The sequence below is a fragment of the Anolis sagrei genome, chromosome 1 (assembly GCF_037176765.1).
Source record: "Anolis sagrei isolate rAnoSag1 chromosome 1, rAnoSag1.mat, whole genome shotgun sequence".
NCBI lineage: Eukaryota > Metazoa > Chordata > Lepidosauria > Squamata > Dactyloidae > Anolis > Anolis sagrei.
In genome coordinates this window covers 57876836-57888977 of record NC_090021.1, presented here as the reverse complement: position 1 = coordinate 57888977, position 12142 = coordinate 57876836, and the positions used below count along the sequence as shown (strand labels likewise).

The 12142-nt window shown below is 37.6% G+C and overlaps 1 protein-coding gene across 9 annotated transcripts in view; it reads left to right on the top strand.

Annotated features, from left to right (window-relative positions):
• Nucleotides 1-12142, top strand: part of RYR2 (ryanodine receptor 2) — a 361257-nt gene that overhangs the window by 271289 nt on the left and 77826 nt on the right. For all 9 annotated transcript variants that reach the window (XM_067464901.1, XM_067464907.1, XM_067464890.1 and 6 more), the window contains 6 exons: nucleotides 896-971; nucleotides 3808-3934; nucleotides 5608-5723; nucleotides 6766-6830; nucleotides 9012-9133; nucleotides 10047-10096. In XM_067464901.1, coding sequence (XP_067321002.1) covers nucleotides 896-971; nucleotides 3808-3934; nucleotides 5608-5723; nucleotides 6766-6830; nucleotides 9012-9133; nucleotides 10047-10096 — 556 coding nt within the window. The remainder of the gene's footprint in view (nucleotides 1-895; nucleotides 972-3807; nucleotides 3935-5607; nucleotides 5724-6765; nucleotides 6831-9011; nucleotides 9134-10046; nucleotides 10097-12142) is intronic.

Here is a 12142-nt window from a genome sequence, read left to right as displayed (position 1 = left end):
ACAGGGACCAGAATCGAAACATAATTTGTACCAGGAGAACTGAGGGGGAGCCATTCTTACAGCCTCAACAGGCCACTGTACATTTCCGAAATGTGTTCTGAAAAGCTATGAAAGCACCCAAAGCCAATTTTGGAACAGTACAGGTGGGAGGGGAAGGAAGGTTCTTTGTGGTAGTGGCAGAATATCATTGGTCGAATTGGCTTTAGATTCAACATTTGGATCATCTGTACTTCCTTCCTTTTGTGGCATAATCCCATGCTGAGATCATAGAGTTGCAACTTGAAGGCAGCGTGATAGCATGGTGGTTATATTACACATGCTGTGAACGTGCACTGCAGCACACTTTAAAACCTTTAAACGGGAATAAGCAGAGCCAAGTAGTACTCCAAAATAGAGCCCTTAATGCTTACCTGTGTGGTCTAGTATAAGCCATATCTTATGGCAAATCAGCTCTGTAGAAGGTGAATTTCTGCACAGACAATAAGAGTACTTCCCTGACCTGTACATGCATATTCTGGGGTGGAGGATGGGAATGGGAAAAAACCCCCATCTGTGGATACTGTGGATCCTGGAACTGGTCCAAAGCCAACCTCTGCAGTACATGTAAGCACCATCTGTTTCAAAGAACCAGTTCCAGGATTTGCAATGTAATCATCACTGCTTCCTTCTATAGTGGTTTCACTCTGGATTAAGTGGTCAGTGTGAATGTAAACCCTAAGCCAATATATGTTTGAGACCATATCTAAACCTTAGATTTGTAAAATTAATGTATTAAGTGGTTATGTAAAAACAATATAAAAGGACGTTCACTTTTTTCTGGAACAACTTTTGCAGAAATATATAGATTTTAAAAATGTGAAGCATAATTAAGTACTATACCATTTCCTTTCATCAGGCTATGGCTGAGATGATGGCTGAAAACTATCATAACATATGGGCAAAGAAAAAGAAAATGGAACTTGAGGCAAAAGGTAATTTTTTTGTGAAGTAAAGTGTGAAAAGTTTTTAGTAGTCTGATCTGTCCATAGCTTGAGCTGTAGAAAACTACTTTTGATATAGAGGCCTGTGAAGCCTCTGAGGATGAGGACGAGGATTTTCTGGTTAAGCCTGGTGTTTCTGTGGGGGAAGCGCAAGTATTTTTTTTTTGAGACAATGGGAATATTTTGGGTAGATCTGTTATCAGGAAAACAGGCAGTGATTTTCATAAGAATCAGCCAGGGATAGACTGTGAAAGAAATGTGGAGGAGACAGGAAGGTTACAGATAACCCAGTGTTTACAAATCAGAAGAGATAGTGTGAAACAGACAAATCCGGTGTTCTACAGACTGAAAGGTAAACAAAGGGAACTCAGGTGTGATAAAGGTTGATGTCATGGACAAGATGGAGTATTCTTAAGGAATTAGAGTCAATGTTCAGTGGGAAGATAAACATTGGATTTTCATGTGTCAAGTTGGCTGTCCTGGAAGCTCTGAGTTAGGAGTTCCGTTGTTGGATCTGTGTATTGTTTTTCTGTTTAAGTTCTATGCCTACTGGTTGGATTACCTGTCTTGTTTCAAGTTTCAAGACTTTGAGATTATAGTTTAGTTCACGTATGAGTCCTTTGGATTATGGTCATGTTCATGCTTTTAAGATTTTGGATATAATTCTAGTTGAAGTGCAACAAATCTTGGATTAATGTATTGTCGAAGGCTTTCATGGCTGGAATCACTCAGTTCTTGTGGGTTTTTTCGGGCTATATGGCCATGTTCTAGAGGCATTTCTCCTGACGTTTCGCCTGCATCTATGGCAAGCATCCTCAGAGGTGAGGTCACCTCTGAGGATGCTTGCCATAGATGCAGGCGAAACGTCAGGAGAAATGCCTCTAGAACATGGCCATATAGCCCGAAAAAACCCACAAGAACTGAGAAATCTTGGATTAGTTTCTTGCTTTTACCTTAAGTGATTTTTAGAATTCCTGTTCAGAGTTGGTTATTGCTTTTTGTTAAGCTTCTGGAAATCTAGCTCGTTGGTGTATTTTGAAACTGTTTTTATATTAGATACTCTTTTCTTAATTAACTAACTATTTTTGTTCATTTGTGCGGTATTTGGGTGAAAAGGGGATCAAATAGGTGCCTGGGCTGCAACAGTGGGAATGCAAAGGCATTTCCATGTCCATTTTGAAAAATATGGGAAATACCACAATTGACACAGGTTCCCACTTTCAGGTTTTTCTATGGCACCTTTCTTTGGTTTTGATATTTTAAAATGGCCATTTTTCTTATATGACCTACAGCTAAGACATAATATATTAATTATGAAAGCATACTGCATATATTTCAGGTTGAAGGAATCACAATACCTTAAATCAGACTTTTCTAGCTCACAGGCTGAATGTGACCCAGGATACCTGTTAGAATCACAGACACCTTAAAGGGCCAGACTCAAAAGTGGCTTCAAAACAGAGTTTATTAAAACAAAAGAAAAAGGATGCAGAGGTACTTAAATGTAGTGCCACTGGACAAAACTCAAGAAACAACCAGACCTGGTCCAAAAAGGTAAACAGGAATATAATCCAGATTAACTGGATGCAAAAGGAACGAATCAAACAAAGTGCTCTGAGGCAAAACAAAAAGGCACAGTAGCCGCAGGAAGAGAAGCGTCATCAGCCAAAATCCAGGGTTGAAGCGGGAGAAATCCGAAACAGCGCTGCTCCAGTGTTCGCCAAGCCGGTCCAGGTCCAGGAAGGGAGAAGTCCAATTCACAAGAAGCCAATCCGGGTCAATAACACGCAAACGATCAAGAGATCCAAACTGCAGATCCTAAACCAACGGCGAACACGAAACAGGCAGCAACAAGTCTACAAGAATCTTTTCCAATACACAGCACCCAACACTGAACTCACTTTTATTTACAAATCATCATCAGAAGCTAAACTGACCACCACCCCATCATTATCCCCCGCTGCTCCCAGCTCTTCACGTGCATTCCCTTGTCCTTCCCTCCAAGTCCTCCATCTCCTGTCAAGACTTAGGTCCCCCCAAGACTCAGTTGGATCCCCTGATTGCCAGTCTCCTCACAAATAGCTTGCACATCTCTTATCTTAGTCCAATCCATGGTGTCTCCTCCTTCTCCTTTACTCATTGACCCATCATCCCCAGAGAATTCCTCAAATGACTCCATATTTGTAGGTGCTGTAAATATGTCCTGGATCCTCTTTCTCTGCTGCTCATCATCAGATTCCTGCTCCCGAGTAACCCTTTCCCCCTTCTGGCACCCATACTACTGTTTGTAACGTTACTCACAGGCTCTACTACAACAATACCTTTGGATGTAACCCAACACAAAATCATACACTTATTTTAAATACTATGAGATTTATTATGATTATTTTTGCAACTTGATTGTGCAGTTCTTGAGTGCAAATATTGGAGATGACAGTGGATTAGAATGAAATAATCAGAGTATGTTACATCTACAAATATCAGAGTATTATCAGTAATTCATATTGCAGTTGCGAACAGTCCAGATGGAAGATCTGCCTGATTATTTTAAAAGACCCTTCAAACTGGGCAACACATAATTAGGATTATTGTGCAAGGACTTCTTTGTGGTTATCTGTGGTGGCAGATATTACAAAAATTATGCACAGATTTTTTTTTGCTCATCAACTATTGTTAGTGTTAGTGGGTTTTATGTGTGGCCTAATACAATTCTTCTTCTTCCAGTGTGACCCAGGGAGGCCAAAAGGCTGAATACCCATGCCCTAAATGTCTCTTACACAACTGTTACTTACTCTAAGTTTTTTGTTATTTTCTTAATTCACAATAGTGGGAGGAGGAAATCACCCCTTACTTGTTCCCTATGATACACTGACGGCCAAAGAAAAAGCAAAGGATAGAGAGAAAGCTCAAGATATCCTGAAGTTCCTGCAAATAAATGGATATGTGGTCTCTAGGTAAGTAATCCAGTGTTACAGTGTTTTGCGTGTGGAGGGATGGGTCCTAGTAAAATATTCAAGGTGTATTAATGGTGGTTTAATGTAAAACAAACCACTGAAGAAAAATATTTTTTTTCAACAATCCCATAGCAATAGTCTGCTGTGTCACACAGAGTTGCTTTAGTGAATCTAAAACAATGCTGGAATTAATTGATTTTTAGCCTTTATTAAATGCTAGTTTAGGGTCAAAGGATACACATTTATTTTGTCATGAAAAAAGCAGTGCTAATTTCTTTTAGAATTGATGCTGAAAAACAAGTTTAGCAAAAAGGAGAAGTTAACATAACTGTTCTTAACTGTAACACATTTTAAAATAATTGTTTCTTTAGTGTTTGAAATTAAAGATACGATAAAAAAACATAAATTCTGCTACTCCTGAATCTAAACACAAATCAGAATTCTATTTGCCATCAAAATCAGTCAATTTCTGCTATCAGTGAGGCAGTTCACCCTCCATGCACACAAAATATGTATGTTCCAAAAGTATGTATGTATACATTTTGAAGATAATATGCTCAAAATTTACTATTCACTTTGAAAAATCACTTTGAAAATGTGTAAGATTGGAAAAAAAAAGATCACAAACATGTGGTATGTGTTGCCTAACCAGCATCACAGTTGAGATAAAATGGAATAAGGGGTAACCAGGAATTGTTTTATGAAATTCTTATCTTATTTTTAGCAACAATTCAGGTTTTTCCATTATACCTACATTGTGACACTATTGCTTGTGCATGCCCTGCAAACCAAAATCAAAGCCTTTTTTTACAATCCTAAAAACAAGTACCAACAGTTTAGTTTGGATATAACAGCAAACTATGGTTCCCTCAGAAAGGATGGGAAGTTAGCAAAGGGAAAGTGTAGAAAGCCAAGGGTTGTCAACATACTATTTGACAATGGCCTGATCCTGAATCAAAATTTTAAAAAGTGGGTTGATCAAAAGAATATAAGCACATCAAAGACTGCAGTGCCAAAAAACCAAAAATAAGAGAATTGAATGAATAATCAATCTATAACATATTTGAGTACACATGCACACAAACAAAATTTTATATACATTTATACATACACACATACTAATATGGGTGTGTGTGTGTGTATGTATATACACACACGCCTACCTAATACATACATAGATGCAGTTGGCTAGTAATTAGATTACATAGCATGGCTGTGTGCAATACAAAATTTTACAACCCATCAGTTAGATCAGCAAAACATATTCGGGGGCATGGGATGTTGCATTTTGAAAATCTGTACTTTCAAGTAGTTACAACCTTTTTTTCAAACATAAGTAATCAATTCTACACAAATTATGTCTCCCGTCTGTTAAAGCCCAGTCTTCCATGAACAGAATAGCTGTTTGGGGAGAAGGTCATTTGAACCAAAGTAACATGGTACAAAATAGAAAAGAAAAACAGAAATCAAAACAATATGTGGAACACCTTTTTTTAAAAAAAAACTTTGCATGATGTAGTTTTAAAGAAAATCGTTTAAAATTGTATCAGTAGGCCTATAGCTACTGTTTTAGCTAACTTTTGTTGATTTGAATGTGTTAATGATTTCTGCTTTTTAAAATTTCTTCAGTTTCTTCTTAGTTCATTGGAAATGTTAGTATTCTTTTATTCCAGAGGTCTAAAGGAGCTTGAGCTAGATACACCCTCCATTGAGAAGCGATTTGCTTACAGTTTTCTTCAGCAGCTTATACGATATGTAGATGAAGCCCATCAGTATATTCTGGAGTTTGGTAAGCAATATTAAAATAACTTTTCTTATCATACATCGTGTTTCTAGAACATTTTGATATTAATTACTATAACTAATTGGCTATTAGAAAGCTGTGCTATCTGCCCATGCTGAATTTTTAAAGAACCAAAATTACTGTTATTAATACTTTGTAATAGCCATAATTGAACAATTAAGTCTGAACAATTTAAATAAATTCAACATAGTTTAGGGGCCAAAAAGTAAGCACAAGAAAAGAGCATCTGTAAACCAGCAATTAAGAACTGAACCATGACCATTGCGCTCAAAATGCTTGGATGAACTGCTAGAATTTATCTTTGTGTTACAATGTGCTTAAGGCGGTATCATCCCAGTTTATCTGTCTGAACATAGCTCCCCCTATGAACCATCTTGGAGATTAAGATAGTCTGGGGAAGCCCTGCTCTTGGTCCCGCCTCCTTCGCAGGTGCGACTGGTGGGAATGAGAGACAGGGCCTTCTCAGTGGTGGCCCCTCAGCTATGGAGCTCCCTCCCCAGTGACATTAGATGAGCCCTCCCTCTGTCTGAGCCTTCAGAAGAAAGGTAAAAACTTGGCTGTGGGATCAGGCCTTCAGAGAATAGTGCAGTGTGATTAACAGATATGGAATTGTATGTGTTTTAAGACATTGAATAATTTCCTCTATGTAAGCCGCCTTGAGTCCCCTTTGGGGTAGAGAAAGGTGGGGTATAAATAGAGTACATAAATAAATAAACAAACAAATCTCTCAGTGTAATGCATTGCTCTTAATGGTCCTTAGGTAGAAGAGGATTGTTTGGAAAAATAAGTATATTGAACAAAATGAGTTTATTTTGTAGTGCATGACTTGCTAAAATTAAGAATGAAGCTTTCAAAATAATTGAGATATGTATATGGACATGATACAACAGTCAATAGGCACACTAAGTATGCAGTTCAAATGCAATGCTGAATTTTAAAATATGTGGAAACAGTACAAAGACCTACAATTTGACAATAATATTTAATTTAAACATGTGTCATTTATCTTTTTTGCTTTCTCATACAGATGGTGGCAGTAGAGGCAAAGGAGAACAATTTCCTTATGAACAAGAAATCAAGTTCTTTGCTAAAGTAAAGTATATTATTCTGATTCTCAGCTATTAATTGTGTTGTATTCGTCTTGTGGCCTTCAGATTAACTCCAATGTATGGCAACTATAAGGTGAACCTTTCACTAGGCCTTTTTTTTGGTAAGAATTGTTTGGAAAGGCAGCTTGCCTTTGCTTTTCTTTGGATCTGGGAGTGTGTGACTTGCTCAAAGTCAGCAAGTGCACAGTTCCAGGAACCAGACATGACCATCTGGTCACTGGATAGGATAACAATGGAGGCAATGGAGTGGAACCGCTATAGTTTCTTGTTTCTTGTGTTTCTTTCTCTTTGATATTTAATTATTGCAATTATCATTGGTTAAAATACAGAATCAAAAGTAATGCTTAAATATTAAAAATTAGAAAACAAAGACTCATGTCTTTTCCTTATCTTAGTGTTAAAGGGTTTATGACCTAAATTTTGAAGGGGACACGGCTACTATATAAACATATAACATAGACTCACAATGTATCACAACCTTGCATTATTATTAGTTTTAGAACTTAAATTGTCCCTTGTGCCCTCTGTGAGGGTTGGGGTGATTTCACAAGGCTCTATTGTCCTAGGTTACTTTAGGCCAAAAGCAGGACGGGGCTGAAAAAGACCACACTGAAAATAGCACCCCCAAAAGTTTCTCTAGCCTTGACCTCTATAAAGAAAGATCTCTCGCTCCCTTGGGTCCCTTAGCGAAAAAAATGTCATGATATAAAAATTGCACTAAATTAGATGTACATGCAGTCCCCGAGTTATAAACGTACGACTTACAAACAACTCATAGTTACAAACGGGTGAGGCAACAGGAAGTGAGAGAAATCTACCCTTAGGAAGAGAAATTCACTCCTGAAAGAGTTATCGTGGGGAAAAGGTGACTCCACTGAATCTTTATCACCAATCCTTGTTTCCCTAACAAGCCAAATTGTTCAAAATCCAATTTTCACAGGGACAGAAAATGAAGTGAAATCTTCTAAACACAAGCACAAACAGCAAAACAAACAACACAGCGATTTTAATCCTTCCCTATGCTAGCCAAAGCATGCATGCGTGCATATACTGTATATGCTCAAATAAAAGACCAGTTTTTCAGCCCTTTTTTAGGCTGAAAAAGCCACCTTGGCTTATACTTGGGTGAGGGTCCTGGTGGGAAGGCATGGGGCTGAAAGAAGGACTTCTTTCAGCCCTACGCCTTCCTGCCAGGACCCTCACCTCTCTGCACAGCAACCCAGCTCTCCTCCCTCTCTTGGCACAGCATGTGCCTTCTCCTCCTCCTCTCTCAGCGCCAGTCTTTGCCACTTTTCCTTATTCATATACACACAGCATTTTCCCCAAAATGTTTAGTTAAAATAAATTATGGTGATTATTGGAAGGCTACGTAAACACGTTCACATTGAAGAAGGTTAGAATAATGATTTAATCAGCGGTGGACATTCTTATCTTAAATTACAGTTTTATGTAAATAGTCAAAAATATTTAGCCTACTGATAGCTCAATTAATGTAATGTTATTGGTATCTATGCTTATTTTAAATTTACCAGTAACTATGTATTGTCGAAGGCTTTCATAGCTGGAATCACTGGGTTGTTGTAGGTTTTTCAGGCTGTATGGCCATGTTCTAGAAGCATTCTCTCCTAACATTTCACCTGCATCTGTGGCAAGCATCCTCAGAGATTGTGAGGAATCTCGCAGTCTCTGAGGATGCTTGCCACAGATGCAGGCAAAACGTCAGGAGAGAATGCTTCTAGAATATGACCATACAGCCTGAAAAACCTACAACTTACCAGTAACTGTTGCATTTCCAACCCTCGGCTTATACTCGAGTCAATAAGTTTTCCCAGTTTTTTGTGGTAAAATTAGGTGCCTCAGCTTATATTCAGATCAGCATATACTCAAGTATGTATGCATGTATGTATGTATATACGTATGTATTTATATATGTGTGTGTGTGTGTGTGTGTGTGTGTGTGTGTGTGTGTGGCTGTGGCTGGTGTTACACTTTTAAAATGTACCTGTTCCAACTTACAAATAAATTCAACTTAAGAACAAGCCTACAGACCCTATCTTGTTCATAACTTGGAGATTGCTTGTATATTAAGAAATTCACAAGAGAAGTAGCAGAAAAGACCTAATAATCCATATATTTTTCTTTTTGTCCTGTAAATCTATTTCAGGTTGTACTTCCTTTAATTGATCAGTATTTCAAAAACCATCGACTATATTTCCTCTCCTCAGCAAGCAGACCCCTCAGCAGTGGTGGGCATGCCTCTAACAAGGAAAAAGAAATGGTAACAAGGTATTAAATAAATAAATAAATAAATAAATAAAACATTATTATGAAACATGAGTAGATTCATTAAAAAGTGTAAAATCTACACAGCATTGTTTACTTTAGATGTCAATCACCTAAAGACTGTGAGCTAAATTTGTTTTCCCCTTTCTAAATGTCAGGAGTTTGCAATGCAATTGCTACACCTCATATATGTACCAATATTATCCTAAACTAATTTGACTAGTTGCATTGTGAACTTTTTATTTGATATATATGCACATGTTTTTTGAGGCAGAAGAAGTGAAACAACTGCTAAGATTTCAATTAATTGTAAATGTGAGGCCTAGAATTATGTGCTATTCTCTTTGGGTTCTCTCCTGTCTTCTGGATTAATGCACTCTGGATATGTTCTAAACCATATTGTGAACTCTTACTCCTCTGGTACCATGTGCTCCTCTGGTACTGCTAAAGTCATTTTTATGTGACTTTTTAGTATCTGTCTTATCTAGTCATTAAAAAACCTTCTTTGATATAGCTGCTGGTGTAGTGTTTCAAATTATGGTCTGTTCTGTTCAGTCAGACAATCTCTTTCTGACTGTCTCTTGTTCGTGTGTCAAAAATGATTGAGGCTCATAAACTAACATTTTACTCTCTAATATTAAATGACTTCAGAGTTTTATAAAAAATGGTTTTGAAAAATAGTTCTACTACCAGTTTTTCTTTTCCTTTAATCATAAACGTGTGCATACTTAATCATATTTGTTACAGAGCTGCAGTAGAAAACATTGTTACTTGCCATTCTACATTTTAATCAGAGTTAAAACTTTTTCTGCCAAACATCGTGTTTTCTGTTTCTGGCTCATATATCAGCTATTACTTTTCTTTCTTTGTTTTCTTGTCTCCCTCTCTTTCTATCTTTTCTGCCTCTTGTCTTTAGCCTATTCTGCAAACTTGGAGTACTTGTCAGGCATAGGATATCACTGTTTGGTAAGGAGACCCTTGACAAATACTTGTGTGAGCATTCCTTGATTTTCTTTGTCATTCTGTGCCACTGTGTGTGCTGAATCTTTGCATGCTGCATGATTGCATGGCCAGTGGTGTGATCTTGGTGGAACACTAATAATCCTTTACAATAGTCAATTGCTGCGATTTTTTAAAAAATAGCCTAGAAATTCCATCTTCTCCCCAACTTTGTATTGATAGTTTGGTTTTAAAAATAGAGATTCAAAGCAAATATGTATCTATAGATAGTAGGAGAAGGCATTGTATGTGGAGATGTTTATTTTTGCCTCTGTAAATTCCGCAAGGTTTTTTAAGGCAGGAATGCTCAGAGGTAGTTTTGCAAATTACTTCCTCTGAAATATAGCCTACAGCATCTGGAATTCATTGACGGCCTCCTATCCAAATATATCCAAGCTGATCCCACATAACTTTCAAGAACAGAGTATGGTGCCTTTAGGGTATTTAGACAACATTAAGATGTAGCATGTTGCATTCAAAATGGTCATAAGCATTTTACATTGTTCTCTGTGGAGATCCATTTGCTGACAAACCAGATAAATAAAGAGACCATATAACAGTAATGGATTGAACTGAGGGCAACTTTTATTGAATAGTTATGTATGTATGCTGTTTCTTGAGGATAATCAAACTATTTGGGGGAGCGATCTGATACAGCAACGAAATAGTCTGCCATCCTTGACTGGAGCCCCCAACCTCCCCTTGAGCATCACACCAAACCCCTAAGAGCAATCCACAATTTGCATGGTTGCTGAAAAGCCAGTTCTTATCCTGGAAGGTTAATCAAGGGGTATAAGCCCCCAAAGTTGCTTTTGACTTCTAACTAGGATTAAGACCCTAGAGACCAGCCCCAGGGACAGGATATTAATCCCCCATCCCCCAGATTGCTTGACCCACAAAAGGGGGAGGTTCAAAATTCTCATCCAACACCAAATCATGCCAGTAGGTGAACACCAAATCATTGCTCCCCCCAATATTTGCCAGTGTCTACTGAGCTCCCTATTCCCTACCAGAGCCACAAATCACCAAGAAATAGCTGTAAATTCAGAAAGATGAACACCAACCAACCTTAGTAACTCAGGTCATTTTTAAGTAATTTCAGGGTGATAAATGTGAAAACCCAAACCATTCACCATGACCCAAGCCAGTTTGTTCACTCTCCGTGACAATGAAGGGTAGGCAAGAAAAGAAAAAAAACGCTGAAAAGGGTGGGATTTAAAAAACAACAACAATTTAAATATATCAGGGTCAAAAGTACTCTATAATGACCAAAGTATGCTTAGTAGCCACATAATATTAAATAGCAATGGGAGAGGGTATGAGGATACCATGGAGTGTCCTTCTGTTTATTTGGCATTCTATAAACAGGAACTTCCTCATAGGAAAGTGAAGGTGTGATGCATATTTGACACGCCTCCCCCTCCACATACAGACAGTTATTGATTTTGTTAGCATTGTCCTGTTGTAAAGATACACACGCAGTCATTTATTTTTTTAACATATATATTCAATTTCTCCTTTCTTTGGGATTACAAGTCTCTTTTAGAGATACCAACTGTTTCCTGAGCACCTTTCTCATGGAAAGGCACAGATGGATATATACAACAATGTATGTGTGTCATTGATGGATTTCTGACATAGGATTTTTTACCTCAAGTCTATATGGTATATAGTATGGTCACATTGGTATGTATTGTTATAAGGCATAACAACTTATATATTTTCCAAGGCTTTTCTAGAAACACCATATCAATTAGAGGTGAGACTAATAGGGAAAGGACTTTAACCAGTAGTGGCAGCCTCCAAAGGCATGGTTCTCCCCCTCCTTTAATCCCTTTTCCAAGCCAAGTTTAAATGTTCGTCTATTAAGTGGGGATTAAATTTGATGGAATTTATTGCCAGGTAATGGTGTGGAGCACAGAACCTCATTAGTTGTTTGCCTTTGGTTGCTGTTACTGTAGATGTTTTAAACTTATGTAACTTATCTTGTAATATTTTATATTTTGGGTTTTT